Source organism: Sesamum indicum, linkage group LG11 (genome assembly GCF_026168435.1).
Source record: "Sesamum indicum cultivar Baizhima isolate 11 linkage group LG11, ASM2616843v1, whole genome shotgun sequence".
Taxonomy (NCBI): domain Eukaryota; kingdom Viridiplantae; phylum Streptophyta; class Magnoliopsida; order Lamiales; family Pedaliaceae; genus Sesamum; species Sesamum indicum.
Genome location: NC_142667.1, coordinates 9,776,849 through 9,792,503, shown reverse-complemented (window position 1 = coordinate 9,792,503; position 15,655 = coordinate 9,776,849). Strand labels below are relative to the sequence as shown.

At 35.5% G+C, this 15,655-nt stretch overlaps 2 protein-coding genes across 4 annotated transcripts; both read left to right on the top strand.

The window, feature by feature from the left end:
- The first annotated feature begins 998 nt into the window (after positions 1-998).
- EMB2726 (elongation factor Ts family protein) lies at positions 999-6,742 on the top strand. 3 transcript variants are annotated; one of them, XM_088875688.1, is made up of 5 exons: positions 999-1,167; positions 1,356-1,403; positions 2,255-4,113; positions 4,630-5,341; positions 5,799-6,742. In XM_088875688.1, exons 3-5 carry the CDS (start codon positions 2,313-2,315, stop codon positions 6,430-6,432), a joined length of 3,147 nt encoding a protein of 1,048 aa, XP_088731814.1. In that variant the 5' UTR covers positions 999-1,167; positions 1,356-1,403; positions 2,255-2,312; the 3' UTR covers positions 6,433-6,742. The 3 variants fall into 3 exon arrangements, with proteins under 3 accessions (XP_088731814.1, XP_011093617.2, XP_088731813.1); XM_011095315.3 differs by lacking the exon at positions 1,356-1,403; XM_088875687.1 differs by lacking the exon at positions 999-1,167 and having other exon boundaries at positions 1,397-1,535.
- Positions 6,743-8,613: 1,871 nt separating this feature from the next.
- LOC105173534 (Phosphorylase superfamily protein) lies at positions 8,614-12,841 on the top strand. Its single transcript, XM_011095313.3, has 5 exons — positions 8,614-8,984; positions 10,706-10,773; positions 10,894-11,049; positions 11,985-12,242; positions 12,354-12,841. Exons 1-5 carry the CDS (start codon positions 8,756-8,758, stop codon positions 12,705-12,707), a joined length of 1,065 nt encoding a protein of 354 aa, XP_011093615.1. The 5' UTR covers positions 8,614-8,755; the 3' UTR covers positions 12,708-12,841.
- The last annotated feature ends 2,814 nt before the right edge of the window (positions 12,842-15,655 follow it).

Below are 15,655 nucleotides of genomic sequence, written 5' to 3'. Positions count from 1 at the left end.
ATTTTAATATCTTATTTATCCCTTCCATTGCTCATTTCACGTCTAGACTTGTGTCGATTCCTTTAAAAGATACTCCAAGACTCAAGTCAATAATCAGTTAAAAAAAATAGAAACTGCATAAAAAAAAAAAAAAAAGGTGAGACGGAATGATTATAGTAGCACTTGTAACAATTAGTGCTTTGTGGGTATGTGTGCTGCAAAAACTCGTTATCCTTTTTCGAGGAAAAAATGCTTCCTTTTATAGCCTTAGTTATCAAAATTTAAACAAAAAACTAAAAAGAAGTGAATTATGATTATTAAAATATGCCTGAACTCATGGTAGTGATCAAAACTAAATCTCAAAAAAAAAAAAAATTACCAATAAGAAATGGATAAATTACAATGAATTCTCTTGAGATTTGACTTAATTACGAACATCTCGTTGTTGATTTTATCAATATCCTCCTGATTAATAATTAGCCAATCCATTAGGTTTTCATCCATTTTTTGTGGTGAACTGACAAAAATATTACCGTGGATTAAAAATTATGATTTTTAATTTATTTTTTTAAAATTTTTAATTTTTTATGGACTAAGTTGGTAATTTTTTTTATAATTTTTAAAAAATTTTCATTCTCATTCAATTTTTTTTATTCACCCCGTTCAATTTTTTTTGATAATTTTTTAATTTTTTTTACAGTAAAGACAAAGATGACAATTTCATACCTCCATTCAAAGATTACATAATTTCATCAAATATTAAAAAAATATTTATAATTTTTTAAACTACGTTAGAGTATTAGTATTTATAACAAATCTCGGAAGAGATTGTTGTAATTTAAAGGAAAACTGAAGTGTTACATGGACTGGTAGTGGCGAACTTCAACCCATTGTAAGCCAGCCCAAAGGACCCAACCAACAGAACTTGCCCATGACCATTAGGCCTCTGAGACAAAAAGAAAGAGAAAAAAGAAACCAAGAAAACAGACACAACTGTAAGAGTAGATGATAAATTGATAATAGTTTTGAGATAAGGATTTCAAGCCCCACCTTTCATTTCCCTCTTTCTCATTAGCCATAACCGGAGGCAAAAGTAAGTGTGGAGGGAGTGACTTCCACTTCAGCTACACCCCTCCAACTTGGGATTCATTTCCTACTTATTTCAGGGATACTTCTCTTAATCTCAAGGTGTGAATTTCTTTCATGGCCAATGTTGTTGTTGTTCTGTTTCTTGATTATTGTGTCCCTCATAGACTGCATGATAATCTATGCCTGGAACACTTTATCGATTTTAAGCATCCTTTAGGCTTCTCTTTCTGTTCTGCACATGGGCTTCGGATTATCGTTTTCTAATGGGTTCTTGTTTCTTCTTGTAGGTGTTGTTATAACGAATGTGCTGTTTCAGTTTATGGGTTTCTTTTCTTGTTAGTGATTAACTCCTTGTTGAGGACTCTGTTTCATTTTGAGTATGTTGAGCGGTTTTGCATTTTATCTTGGTTGAGTAATTTGAACTTGGAGTAGACTCATGAAAGTTGTGAGTTCCTTTCATAGTGATGGTTAGTTCTTCATTAAAGCTGTAATCTGCTTGTGTGCGTGTGTGTGTGAGGTCTCTGGAATGTTCTTGTGATTGGTGTAAAGTAGGCTCTAATTTGGATATCTCAAGAACAATTTAGGAAATTGAAGTGAGCTAAAATCAGGTCTTGTTAAATAATATATTCCCTATAAGATTGTGAAACTGTCAATTATAAATATAATGGCAAAGCTTAGTAGTCAGTGCCTTGAGCCCTTTTCCATTACTATGGCTTTGGAAATTACATTGACTATCTTGATTCTTACTAACGGGGTGTTTTGGAAAAACTTAAGTGCTTTTATGCTTATAATTCTTCAATTTTCAGCGAGTAGAAGCTAAAGCTAATAGCTAACATAGTTGGTATTGGGGGTGCTTTTTCCTGCTTGTGTGTTTTCTGTAGATATGTAGAACTTCTGTAGGACCTTTTGCTCTCATAATTATTGATGTAATTCAAAATTGTCCTCCCATTTAAGTGGCATTGTGGTTATTCATGAATGAGTTGAATATACACCAAAAGTTTTGAGCAAATACTCATTGCCTTCACTTTTTTCCGCTTCTAATTAATATTTCCGAAACTCAACTTTTTTACTTTTAACTTGTCACTTTTCCACTTTTTGCACTATCTATGCCATAAAGCCATTAATTTTCCTGGTCTGCGTCAAGGTAGAATCACCAGTCTTCTTTACTCGACCTCTTGTGTCTCAGGTGATTGAATTGATGAGGGAGTATTGCTGTTGGTGATTGTACCCTGTTACACCTCAACATGGCTCCTGTAATTCCAAGTTCCACCAACAACGTCCCGCTCAGTCCTGGTATTGCATTTATAACAAAAAAGAGCAACCTTTTATCTAGATGCAGCATCCCACGAAAGCTTAACAAAGAAGCATTACCAGCCCAAAAGTATATACTACCTTTGTCGACATCAATTAGGTTGTTTCCCCAATTTCGGATTGGATGTATTCTAAAGCCCAAGCTAAGAACTCATATAGCATCTGCCTCTGGGACTGATGTTGCCGTCGAGGAGGCAGATTTGTCTCCAGCAGATAATGAAGCTTCAGTGAATGGGACAGATGCTGCAGAAACTAGTGGAGATTCGTCTGCTAAGTCAGATATCAGTTCTGTTAAATCTAAACGTTCAAGACCTGTTAGAAAGAGTGAGATGCCTCCCGTGAAGAACGAAGAACTTATTCCTGGAGCAACTTTTACTGGAAAAGTTAGATCAATCCAGCCATTTGGTGCTTTTGTTGATTTTGGCGCTTTCACTGATGGGCTTGTTCATGTTTCTAGGTTGAGTGATAGCTTCGTGAAGGATGTTGCTAGTGTAGTGACTGTTGGACAAGAGGTGAAAGTAAGGTTACTAGAAGCAAACATGGAAACAGGCCGAATAGCTTTAAGCATGCGCGAAAGTGATGACTCCAGCAAGCAACAGAGAGATGCTCCAGGCGGCAGTGATAAATCTAGACCTCCCCGAAAGACTAATCAAAGATTCAATCAGAAGAGAGAGGAGACTAAGAAAAGCTCGAAATTCGTCAAGGGGCAAGACCTCGAGGGGACTGTAAAAAATCTAACTAGAGCTGGTGCTTTCATTTCTCTTCCTGAAGGCGAGGAAGGATTCCTGCCTACATCAGAGGAAGCTGATGAGGGGTTCGGAAACATTATGGGTGGTTCTTCGTTGGAAGTAGGGCAAGAAGTCAGTGTTCGAGTATTACGCATTACTAGAGGACAGGTAACATTGACAATGAAAAAGGAAGAAGCTATTGGGGAGTTGGATGCGAAGCTCAGCCAGGGCGTGGTGCATACAGCAACAAACCCTTTTGTGCTAGCTTTTAGGAGCAACCAAGTCATCTCCGAATTTTTAGATGAAAGGGAAAATGAAAAAGAAGTGGTTGGGAAAGCAGAGGAAGTTGCAAAGGATATAGATGAAGTGGTCAGCAGGAGTGATGACACTTTGTCCGTAGCCTTGGCCAAGGAAGAGAATGTAGAAACAATTCCCCAGACTTCTGAAACTAATGATGATGAAATTGGAAGTACCAAAGAAGTAGAAGCCAGCTCTGTTATACCTGGCGATGACGGAATCCCACCTACTGAAGATCAGATAATTGAGGAACCTTCTCCAACTGAAGCTAAAGAAAACATGGAAGAATCTGAATTATCTGGAGAAGTAGCTGATATTTCATCTGAGATTATTGAAGAAGCTAAAGACAGTGCAGTTGATGACAGAGTAGTAACAAATGAAGAAATAAGTCAGGAACCAGATACCAAAGTTCCTTCTGCCACAGAAAGTGATCCTGACTTATCTGGAGATCCTTTGTCAGTTGCTGGTGCTGAGGATGAAGGACGGGAACAGTTATCTGGAGAATTAACTGATGAAACATCGCCTGATATTGTCGAAGAAGTTACAGCTGAGGCAGCTAATGATGTAATAGCAAAAGATGAAGACAAAAGTGAATTAACAGATGATGCCAAGCCTTCTGTCACACAAGATGAAGAAGCTTCTGCACTTAACCCAGAGGAAAATGACAGTAGTGATAGCTCAAGTGCACAAATTGAAGCCAAATCCACAGGTTTGTGATTCAACTCTCTCTCTCTCTCCCCCTCCCTCCCTCCAGTTTAGGTAATTCTATTCGGAGAAAACTCCAACATATCCTTGCTACTGGCAATTATTTTGTATCATCTGGTGCATTTTGAATAGGATTATGGAGCCATCCGTTAAGATGTGAACTCATTTCCTCGCAAGAATGAAAGCTTTATGATAACCAAGATCTAACTAAATCATAAAGAATTAGGTGCAAAACTAGACTGGAGACGAAATACTCTGAAACACCACTGAGGATCTCTTTTAGTTTTGAACTCGTCAAAAGGACCCATAATATTTTATCATCAATCTAAAGTCATTCATTTGGCTAATGTTAACTTCGGCTCAGAAAATGCAGAACTGACCAAATAAAAATAACTATTATTATATCTCTACTCTAGTTTGTTTTACTTGGAATTGGTATCTTATAGCTTCTTATCTTTTTGTCCATTCGCCTTCTAGAAATTTTTTCTGCTCACTAAAGTCTAATTATGCTCGATTACAGTTGGTATATCACCAGCTCTTGTGAAGCAGTTGCGTGAGGAAACGGGAGCAGGAATGATGGATTGCAAGAAAGCTTTATCAGAAACTGGAGGAGACATAGTTAAAGCTCAGGAATACCTCCGAAAGAAAGGTTTAGCTAGTGCTGATAAGAAAGCCAGTAGGGCCACAGCTGAAGGAAGAATCGGTGCGTACATCCATGATAGCAGGATTGGTGTCCTAATAGAGGTGAACTGTGAGACAGATTTTGTTGCTCGAGGTGACATTTTTAGAGAACTGGTTGAGGACTTAGCCATGCAAGTGGCTGCATGCCCTCAAGTACAATACCTTAGTACTGAAGATGTTCCAAAAGAGATTGTTGATAAGGAGAAAGAAATAGAAATGCAGAAGGAAGATCTGTTGTCAAAGCCTGAGCAAATTAGATCCAAGATTGTTGATGGGCGTATTAGGAAGAGGCTGGAGGAGCTTGCCTTACTGGAGCAGCCATTTATCAAGGATGATAAAATAGTGGTGAAGGACTGGGTGAAGCAGACCATTTCAACGATTGGGGAGAACATTAAAGTCAAGAGATTTGTGCGCTACAACCTAGGAGATGGTTTGGAAAAGAAAAACCAAGATTTTGCTGCAGAGGTTGCTGCCCAAACTGCTGCTAAACCAAATCCCGCATCCGTAAAACAGGAGCCTGCAGCTGCTGAAACCAAAGAAACTGTAGAGGAGTAAGTATATGATCTGTTATACTATATATTTGTGCAACTTGCTGCCTTATTTTTTATGATAACCAATCATGTGGTAAGATAGAAAGTTCATAGAGTTCAAAATAAGTTGCTTGCAATGGATGATAATGATCACTCAATTATCTGCTTCTTAAGCAGCAAGGTAATGCTTTAATACATTGGCCCATTGCTTGCTCTCTGACAGTTCTATATATAAGCAATGATTTTTTTGTGGAAACATATAAAGAAAATTCTAATACATGGAATACGATTATTTACTTGCATGAGTGAGTGTCTTAAATGAGTTCATCTGGGCCTGCATGATCTGCAAATTGCAGCTACTAATACTGGGTGTGAGATCCATGATCTTGTACATGCATATCCCATTCCGAATAAATTTTGCATGTGATTAGATGTTGTCCACTGTGCCATTGATTAATACTTTTTCTACTACATGTAGGCCACCAAAAACTGTAGTTTCTGCTGCACTGGTTAAACAATTGCGGGAGGAAACTGGAGCTGGAATGATGGATTGCAAGAAAGCTCTTTCTGAAACTGGAGGTGACCTTGAGAAGGCACAAGAATACCTCAGGAAGAAGGGTCTCTCTGCTGCCGACAAAAAATCTAGCCGACTTGCCGCTGAAGGTAGAATTGGATGCTATATCCACGATTCCCGTATTGGAGTTCTAATTGAAGTTAATTGTGAAACTGACTTCGTGGGTAGAAGCCAAAATTTCAAAGAATTAGTCGATGATCTAGCAATGCAAGTTGTTGCCTGCCCGCAAGTGCAGTATGTATCAATTGATGATATCCCAGAAAATATTCGTAACAAAGAGAAGGAAATGGAGATGCAGAGAGAGGATATTCAGTCCAAGCCCGAGAACATTAGGGAGAAAATTGTCGAGGGAAGAGTCACAAAGAGGCTCGGAGAGCTGGCTCTTCTGGAGCAGTCCTTCATTAAAAACGACAGTATGCTAGTGAAGGACTTGGTGAAGCAAACTGTTGCTGGGCTCGGGGAGAACATAAAAGTCAGGCGGTTTGTCCGCTTCACTCTTGGTGAGACAAGTGATGCAAAATCGGAAAATGAATCCTGAGATGCAGTTAACTAGTGCTCTTGAGTTGATGCAGATTAACAAAACGACGGATCATTTCACATTTCACATTCAAATTTGCCGGTGTGGGGATGGTTAAAGTGGCTAAATTCTCGGATAGATCTATGATTGAAGTATTAGTTGATTCTTTTTGTTCTAACATAAGACGGTGTGTCTGAGAGCTCTACTCTTCTGAATGTGTACATCTGAGAGATCACAAGGGAACCGACTCTTGAGTTTGTTGTAAAATCTAAGAACAAATTTTGTAGAGATTCCTTTCCTGCAATACGTATTTATGTTTCTGAAGCCAAAAGTACGAATATTTTGTCAATTATATGTCTCCTTTTACAGTTGAGAGAAGCTGAGACATGGGAATAGTGTCTGCACTACCATTTCATTCTTGAACAATTGAATCCCTGTCTAGTCTTTTACATAGAATCGCTAGAAGAAATATGATTTTTCTCCCGACTAATTATCTTTCTTAAAAATAAACATTTGCGCTGAATAATTATTAATTATATCTGCGCAATGACTATTGCCTCAATAGTTAAAATTTATGGTGAATATTTTGTCATATCTATATTATATATAAAATTATGAATGTATGTTCTTAATGTGAAAAGACATTTCCATCCTTCTTTAAGTATTTTTAATAATTGATACTATATATGAAATCATGAATTTCATAAATGTTTGCTCTTATTTTAAAATACATTTCTACCTTTATTTTTAATAATAAAAATTAATTATAAAAGAATAAAATTCTGTTTAAAAAAAACTATGTAGTGGTCCTAATTGCTCTAAATTATTTAGAAAATGAATAATATATCTAACTAAAAAACTAAAAATTTACAAATAATATTTCAATGAAATTACTTTTCTATAAGAAATGTTAAATATTTTAAGAAAAATTCATTTAAATACCAATCTAAACTTAAGTATATATTTATATATGTAAACGAATAAAAATCAAAATTTAATTGCAACCAAATCTTATCAATCTTATTAAATTGACAGAGTTATTGAAATTTTTTTATACTTTTCACTATGTCTCCCCCCCTCCCCCGCCCCAAATATACTTAAAAATAATAAATATACTTAAAAATATCAAATTATTCGAGCTCAATTCATATATGATAGGATCCAATTAAAGCTCGTCTTCAGCTCAATCAAATTAATAATCAAACCAAATTCAAATACAATTTTTTAAGCTCGATAATAATTCAACAATGATGTGTTGGGCTCGATTCAAAGCATTTAGAGCCCGAGTAATAATGTATTTTTTGATAGCCGTCGCTAGAAGTTAATTTATGTAGAAGACAATTCTAAATAGGAATCTTAATTGACTTTGATAACCAACATGACATTAGCAGCTAAACTCACAAGCAAGACAGAGCTATCAATCACCAAGACTTAGAATATGGGACGACTACCTAAACTCCCGCGCAATCAATCACCACAATTCCTCAAGACTTTTCAGAAACCAGCTGATAATGTTTCCTAGTTTTCGACTTTTACTTTCAATGTTACCAAAATTTCCACGAAAATCGTATGAGGACCTATTTGCACATGTTCAAATAAGTATTTATTAGCTTATTATTAAATAATTAAGTTGAAAAAAGTATTTTTTTTAATTCTACAATTTTGTGTATTTTAACTGTTTAAATTAAGTTTATTTAAATTTAAAGTTATACGTAATTAATTACCAACTTTCGCAATTTATACAGGGTAAAATTGTAAATATTAAGCTATTTTTAAGACGCTCAAATTTTGATTTTTTTCTTTTAATTTTTATTTCAAATGCTCATAATTTTATTGGGTTTAATGTAATTTACCCCTATGATATTGCAAATCAACAAATTATCTCCCAACATTTGTTAAAATAAAGCAATTTATCCTCCTATTTAAGGTAGTAAGTTGTGTTATTTTAAAAAATACAGGGGGTAAATTACTATATTTTAAAAAATATAAAGAGATAATTGCTATTATTTTTTTATAAGGGGATAATTTGCTCATTTGCAATATAGCAAGGAATTGCTTGCATTTTTTTTTTTTTTTATTACTGTTTATCTTGTAACTTTGTCCACAATTTATCTATAATAGTAGAAGGTATTACACAATCACCCGCTACGTGATCATACTATTCTTCTGCTATAAATATGCATGCAGATTTTTCGCTCTAGTCCACATCTGTAGACAAACCCGAGAAGGAATTTTCAACATTTCCAATTCAGAAAAGAGAGAGAGAGAGAGAGAGAGAGAGAGAGAGAGAGAGAGAGAGAGAGAGAGAGAGAGAGAGAGAGAGAGAGAGAGAGAGAGAGAGAGAATGCATATGGTTTGGAAAACATTAGGGTTGCTGGGATGGGTTATTACAATGGATATGGGAAAGGTAGCAGATGGTGCAGTTTCTGAGAATGTAATGAAGATGATAGGTGTGATAAACAGCATGGGTCCGTATTTGGGTGTTGTAGTGCCCAACACTTTTGAGATGGCCCCTCTCCTCAATTCTCCAAGCTTTCTGCCTCATCAACACCTTCCTTTCTTGGATTTTGCAGGTTTACACCACTTATCATTTCTGTGCATTTTATGCCCCTTACTTATCCATTCTTCTTCACTTGTACATATATATATATATACATGTTCTTACGGTAAATTTTAGCTCGAATCCGACTCGGTCAAATTTGGATGAATCATATAACAAGTGCAATGCTCTTGTCGTGCGATTAGATATACAGTTTAAGGAAAGTAATCAATCACATAGCAAGTGTCATACACTTACTCTGTGAATGGTTTAATTCGACCAAACTTGACTCGGGTCAAACTTTTTCATATTTCCACATGCTCCCTCCGCTTGTTTAGCAATTTTCACGGATTGAGTAATTTTATTTGTTGGAATTTGCAAAACCCCCAATTTGATGCCTTGCTTGAACTAAACTTGGGGAAATCTCACGAGGTTTGAGAAGTTGTCAAAAATGTCTTCAATCCCCAAAAATTGATAAATTTAGAGACTAAGTTGCTAAATCAACTTTTCACGGGACCTAAAATACCAAACCTTTCCATATACAGAACGAAAGTTCCAATGAAGCTAGCCTAATAGCTTATTGTCAACAGGATCGAGCCCGAAGAACCAATTTTGTTGTGTATGTAGGTGATGAAAATTCTTTTCGGGATTTGTGATTTTAGTCTTGTAAATATGGTATAATAATTTCAGTCTCGTATGAATCTTTTTAACAATTTGTCCTATGATTTTAAGGATTTTGCATTGTGGACAAAAATGGCCTACATATGTTAAAAAGGCTGAAAAAGTGTACGTCACCAGTTTAATTGGGTGTAATTTCCTTTGTAGTATAGCAAAATTTGGCTATTTTTGTTCTTAATATAAGAAATTTCTAGAATTAAAGAATAAAACTGCTAAAAGATTCCTACAGAACTACACGACCGTATATTTATAGCACAAAAATTACAATTTTGCCTATTCTTCCGCATCAAAACTTTAGGCAATATCAATTAATTATGATCATAACTGTCTTAAATTGTTTATAGAATCAAAGAGGATAACCAATCATATGCTAGTGGAGTAGTACTTGCAACATTACGTGATTGGATAAATACAATTTACCTCCCTGTGATCTGAAAAATGAGTAGAAATATTTATGTAAAAAAAAAGGGTAAATGCAATTTACTTCATTGTGTTATGTAAAATGAGAAAATACACCATATGAAAAAGAGTTAGCAAATTATCCCTCTATATTATAAAAAATAAAGCAAATTACAACCCCATCAATGGTTTAGATAAGGGATAATTTACTTCTTTTTCCAAAATACAGGGGATAATTTGCTATTTTATTTTTCACAGGATTTTTTTTTGCTCATTTTCTCATATCACAACGGGGAAATTACATTTTTTCCTAAAAAAAAATAACAGATGACCCCTATGTACTTTGAAATGAAGAAAATTACACTATCAACGGTTTAGACGGAGAATATTTTGCTTTATTTTTCAAAACATAGGAGATATGATCATTTATTTTTCACAAGGAGCTTTTGCTCTTTTTCTCATATGACAGACTACATTGCATTTTACACGTACCTGATTAGTCAACAAGAATTTGTGATGGCGGATAATTAGTTCATGAATTTTATATTCACTTAATTGTGTTGATATATATATATATATATATATATATATGTGAAGTAATCACGTAATAATTAATATATGGTAGATATGATAATCAGAATCTACAGATCCTTACTGCCTTCATTTTGCTTCAAATAGGGCGAAGGTTTCGGATTGGAGCAGTGGAAACTAGAAAGGTGGTTGTGGTTATGTCAGGATTGAGTACGGTATGTTTCAGTAACACTTTGCTGTGAGGTAAAAAATGACAGTATACTAACACCCGTTTTTTCCTTAATTAGTCGACTGGTTGGTAATGTTTCAGACACGAATATATGTTGTGTGTATAGATTAATGCAGGTATAGCGACACAGTTGTTGCTAAGTTTATTCCATATTGAAGGGGTTGTGCACTTCGGAATAGCTGGGAATGCTAATCCTCAACTCCAGATTGGCGACGTTACTATCCCACACTATTGGGCTCACACCGGCCTCTGGAATTGGCAGGTATTGTAAGGAGAAATTTGTGATGGTTACAAATATTGAATATTGAATATTGAATGGGAGATATACCATTTTTTGGTCTATAAGTTGGGTCAATTAGCATTTTTAATTTACTTTTTTGTTTTCAATTAGCTACGTGCCTAGCTCATGGCTATTAAGTATTTTTTGTTGTAGAGAAAATTGACGCGTTTTCCAGCTTAGAGTTATTTCTGTGGGGAAAATACAATACATTTGAGAGACAAAAATAAATTTTGAAGGAAATTAGAGTAAAGAATGGAGGATTTCTTTCTTCTCTTACAAAAATGGAATCCCGTCATTCCCATATTTCTGTAAGTTGAAGTCAAGTAGAAGAAACACAAAGAAATATGTCTCCACAAGTGAGTCAAGTAGGCTGAATGGAGCATTCATATTGTTACCGTTGGAAGAAGGGCCAACTTTTCTACCAATCAAAAATACTTAATAGCCACGTGTTGGGCACTTGATCCACACCGTTAAATTATAGACAGAAAAGTAGATGATGATCAAAAGTGCTAATTTTTGTAAGTTATGCCACTAAAACTGCTAATCCCGTTATAAATAGGACCAAAAGTAAAACGAGCCTAATTTATATGACCAAAAATAATATTTTCCATATTAAATAATTCTCATTTTTAATAATTTAAATTTTTAAATGAGATGATCATTCAACGTGCTATTAGAGTATGTCCAAATTGTATGGTCTAACAGCACTCCTGACTCGTCATTTAACAATGGACAATCCTGACTCGTCACTTATGGTGATAAACTTGTCATTCTATATTCTTTGAAGCCCTGAAGCTTGGTTTTAATGCAAATGAAATTCATTGCGGGGCAATACGTACTTAATGCTACGAGGTTTTCCGAATTTGAGTCATTTGATTCCTAACGTTTGCATAAATGGCTTAATGTCCCATGAATAGAGGTGGGGAGATGATGCTGATGATGAACTTGCCTTAGAGTCGGCGGGGGACTATACACGAGAGATTGGCTACCTTAGGTTCTCCGATTACAACAACAACAACACAACGTACGGCTCCGTATCAACAGATAACTTTCTGAATCGTGTATGGTACCAACCGGAAGAGATATTCAGCGTTGATGGACATCCTGAAGTCCGGCAACATGCGTTTTGGGTTCCTGTTGACGCTCTCTACCTTTCACTAGCAAAGAATCTTGAGGTAAAGGGGAAAATACAAGAAAAGAAACCTCGTCCTTTGTTTGTAAAAGCAAAATTCTCGAACAGGTTCTTGAAGTTCAATTCCATCATACCTTCATGATCATATATACAGGGCATGAAGCTGGAACGTTGTATGAATTCGACATGTTTACCAAGGGCTCCCGAGGTCGTAATGGTGGAAAGAGGGGTTAGTGCCAATGTGTTTGTGGACAATGCAGCTTATCGGGAGTTCCTGCGTTCAAAATTTAATGCAACGCCAATCGACATGGAGAGTGCTGCTGTAGCACTCGTGTGCCTGCAGCAAAGGAAGCCTTTCATTGCCATTAGGGCGTTGTCTGATTTAGCAGGAGGCGGTTCTTCTGTTTCCAATGAAGCTGATGCCTTTGCACCTTTGGCAGCTCAAAATGCTGTTAGTGTTATGCTTAGCTTTGTCAACTTAACTGTGCCACATGTTGGAGCGCGATAGAAACATATTGTGCTTAAATTAGTTTGCTGGCTCTGGCTGCAATAAGTTCTTTCAAGATTTCATGTCAAGACATGTTTCCTAAGAGTTTCATCATTTCATGCTAAAGAATGGAATAAATAGCTCTATTGCTATAATTGATGCGTAAATTTGACTGTTTTTCTTTGTGTGAGTATATATATAATAATAAGGGTAAATTACATGCACACGCTCCTTGAGGCTTGCACTAGTTACAAATACATTCTTATTAGATTGAAAATCACAATCACCACATTTGAGGATCTTGGGTGAGAAAGGTGACACTCGTCTCAGCAGAGCATTAACTAGAGCATCAAGGCATCGCCTTCACTCCTCAATATGCTAGCTAAGGCAGCCTATTTGATCACTTAGTTCTTGGACCTCATTCTTCCTAGGCCGGTCCTCTTGCAGCTTGATGGCTTGCAACATCTTTGGAATCAGCTGTTTGGAAGTGTTCAGGGCCTCTTTTGACACTGTCCCTTGCTCCTGCTTCGGGAAGCAACTCTTTCCTAGCTCTTTGTGGTGGAAGTGGGGTCGATGGGAGGTTAGCTTGAGTCAAGGCCTCAACATTCATTTCTTCATGTCGTGGTGGAGAAACTCTATCATCCCTTAACTCCTTCGCTCATGCCGCAAACGTCTTGTGCAGACTTGAGCTCTAAATTGTGAAATTTCATGGCCAGGGAGGTTTTCTCCCAAACGGTTTGCTTGGGTCTCAAATGGACCAGCAACATTCTTATCAGGGTTCTCAGCCATTTCTCTTAAATCTCAAGGAAAATGATTTAGTGGTTTCCACAAATTGAGCCAAAGGATGTATGACAGAATTATGTCCACAAAGGTCTAATCCAAATAAAAAGTGGGTTTGAACATGCTTATGCAAGCTGGAACTCTTGTAACTTGACCTACGAGGTAAGAAATCGCAAGAACACCAGGGAAGTGTTGGAAAAATAAACTAAATTGAGTATTAATAAAAGCGAAAAGATCATGCATGTATTTTAGTTGGTCAAGTTCTTGAATTATTACAGGAGTTTGAAGGATGGTCTACTAGAATTATTATACGAGTTTGAAGGGTGTTTTCATATCTATACCCTATGTTGTTTCATTTGTTGTAAAACACAAGTGGAAAAAATTAATTAGTAAAATTACTGTACTATCCTCCGCTTCTTTTCCAATAGGAAGTTCAGATTATGCCCATTTGATATTTAAGTTAACAAGTTCCTAGGGGAGGAAGTATGAAGATCGTAAGTGCATTAAGGTATCAAAAGTTGTACCTGAGACATGACCCCAAGCTGTAGGACTTCACATGAAACATTGATCCATGGATGATCGAGTGGTCTCACATGAAACATTGATCCATGGATGATCGAGTGGTCATTATTGAGTTCGTATATGCTTGGGTTCAAGTTAGGCCAGGGCCGAATCCATACTACCCAACATAAGATAAGTGGATCCTAGTTTCTTTTGTGATTAATAAAAGAGTTGGGATATTTGTATAAATTTTCATGACCTTGAAGTAACCCCACATTACAAACTCACCTAATTAATGATTCGACTTTTTACCTCTAAAGTGCTAGAACTCGGTTGTCCCACTACAAAAAAAAAAGGGCAAAACTTCTAAGCGCCCTCCATGTGATATACGAAATGTTCACAATTCCCCTGTGGAAAAAAAATATAAACAAACTTTCATGTATTTTGAAAAGTAGAGCGAAGAACCCCCTGATGTCTACTGTAATTTCGACATGCTCAGTAATGCAAATTTTCCTCGTTGTTCGTCATTAATCCAATAGTTTGATTTAGTTGTTCATTTGTTGTTTAAAATGAACAGTTCAAATTCAAAACTTTTATGTATTATATATATGTATATATATTTATATGTATTATTTTTTAGTATCTATGAAATATAAATACATAAAATATAGATAAATATATGGATGTATATTTCTATACTATATATAAGAGAAAGCACTCTTTTGGTGTCCACTTAATTTTGGTATGTTAATTTTTTTTGTTTTTTAATATTTAATTATTTCTCTTATTTCTTTTCTCAACTTTCCATTTTTTTCAATCTTCTTAACTTTTCATTTTTTTTCTCTCAACTTCCACATCTCTTTTTCTTCTCTTATTTTTTTTTATTATTTTCTCATTTTTTATATTTTTTAATATTTTATTAATCTAATTAATATATTTTAAAATAATAATATTTTTTTTAAAATTGTAAATTGATTGTGCACATACATGTGAGTGTGCCACATGTGCTCGTATATAAAAAGAGAGGGGGCAGCTGGGGAAGAGGGACGACAGGTGGCGCGACGAGAATGGGGAAGAGACGAGGAGGGAGGAGTAAACAGAGGGAGTGGGGAAGAAGACAATAGAGGTGGGGGAAGAAGACATGGGCGAGGGGAAGCCAGCCGCGGGACGGGCAACACACGGGGGGAAGACTAGGACTTGGGATTTTTTTTATTTTTATATTAATTTAAATTTATATATTTTCTTATTATATATCAGAAAATATACATGACGTGAAATTTGTACCATTGATTGCAATGACGAATCAATGGACCAGATGAAATATGAATCTAGATATTATTGATGAGATCTTAATCATCGATTTATTTATATCAAAATCTAATAGTGTTTAAGTAAAAATATACTTAAAAAAATATAAAAATGGCGAGTGTAATATACATTCGCATAGGAGGTGTTTTTTGCTTTATATTGAGGAACACAAGGAGGTTTTTTGATAATTTTGTTTTCACATAGGCTTTTTAAACATTGTTTATACCATAGGGACGTAAAAATTGCTTTTTTAAGTTCAAAAAAAAAAATGTCTATTTGGAAGACTGCAAACTCTATTTCAAATAGGGTCTATCTCATATGAATCTTTATCCCAATATGTATTTGAGAGACTCAAATCTTGTCTCAAATATGAATGTACA

Bases quoted from the DNA above. Each gene is read 5' to 3' on its own strand.
- LOC105173534 (XM_011095313.3), top strand. From the start codon at position 8,756: ATGCATATGGTTTGGAAAACATTAGGGTTGCTGGGATGGGTTATTACA. The intron at 8,985-10,705 runs GTTTACACCACT...TGCTTCAAATAG, and splicing joins TCCTTTCTTGGATTTTGCAG to GGCGAAGGTTTCGGATTGGA. The intron at 11,050-11,984 runs GTATTGTAAGGA...TCCCATGAATAG, and splicing joins CCGGCCTCTGGAATTGGCAG to AGGTGGGGAGATGATGCTGA.
- EMB2726 (XM_011095315.3), top strand. From the start codon at position 2,313: ATGGCTCCTGTAATTCCAAGTTCCACCAACAACGTCCCGCTCAGTCCT. The intron at 4,114-4,629 runs GTTTGTGATTCA...GCTCGATTACAG, and splicing joins AATTGAAGCCAAATCCACAG to TTGGTATATCACCAGCTCTT. The intron at 5,342-5,798 runs GTAAGTATATGA...TACTACATGTAG, and splicing joins ACCAAAGAAACTGTAGAGGA to GCCACCAAAAACTGTAGTTT.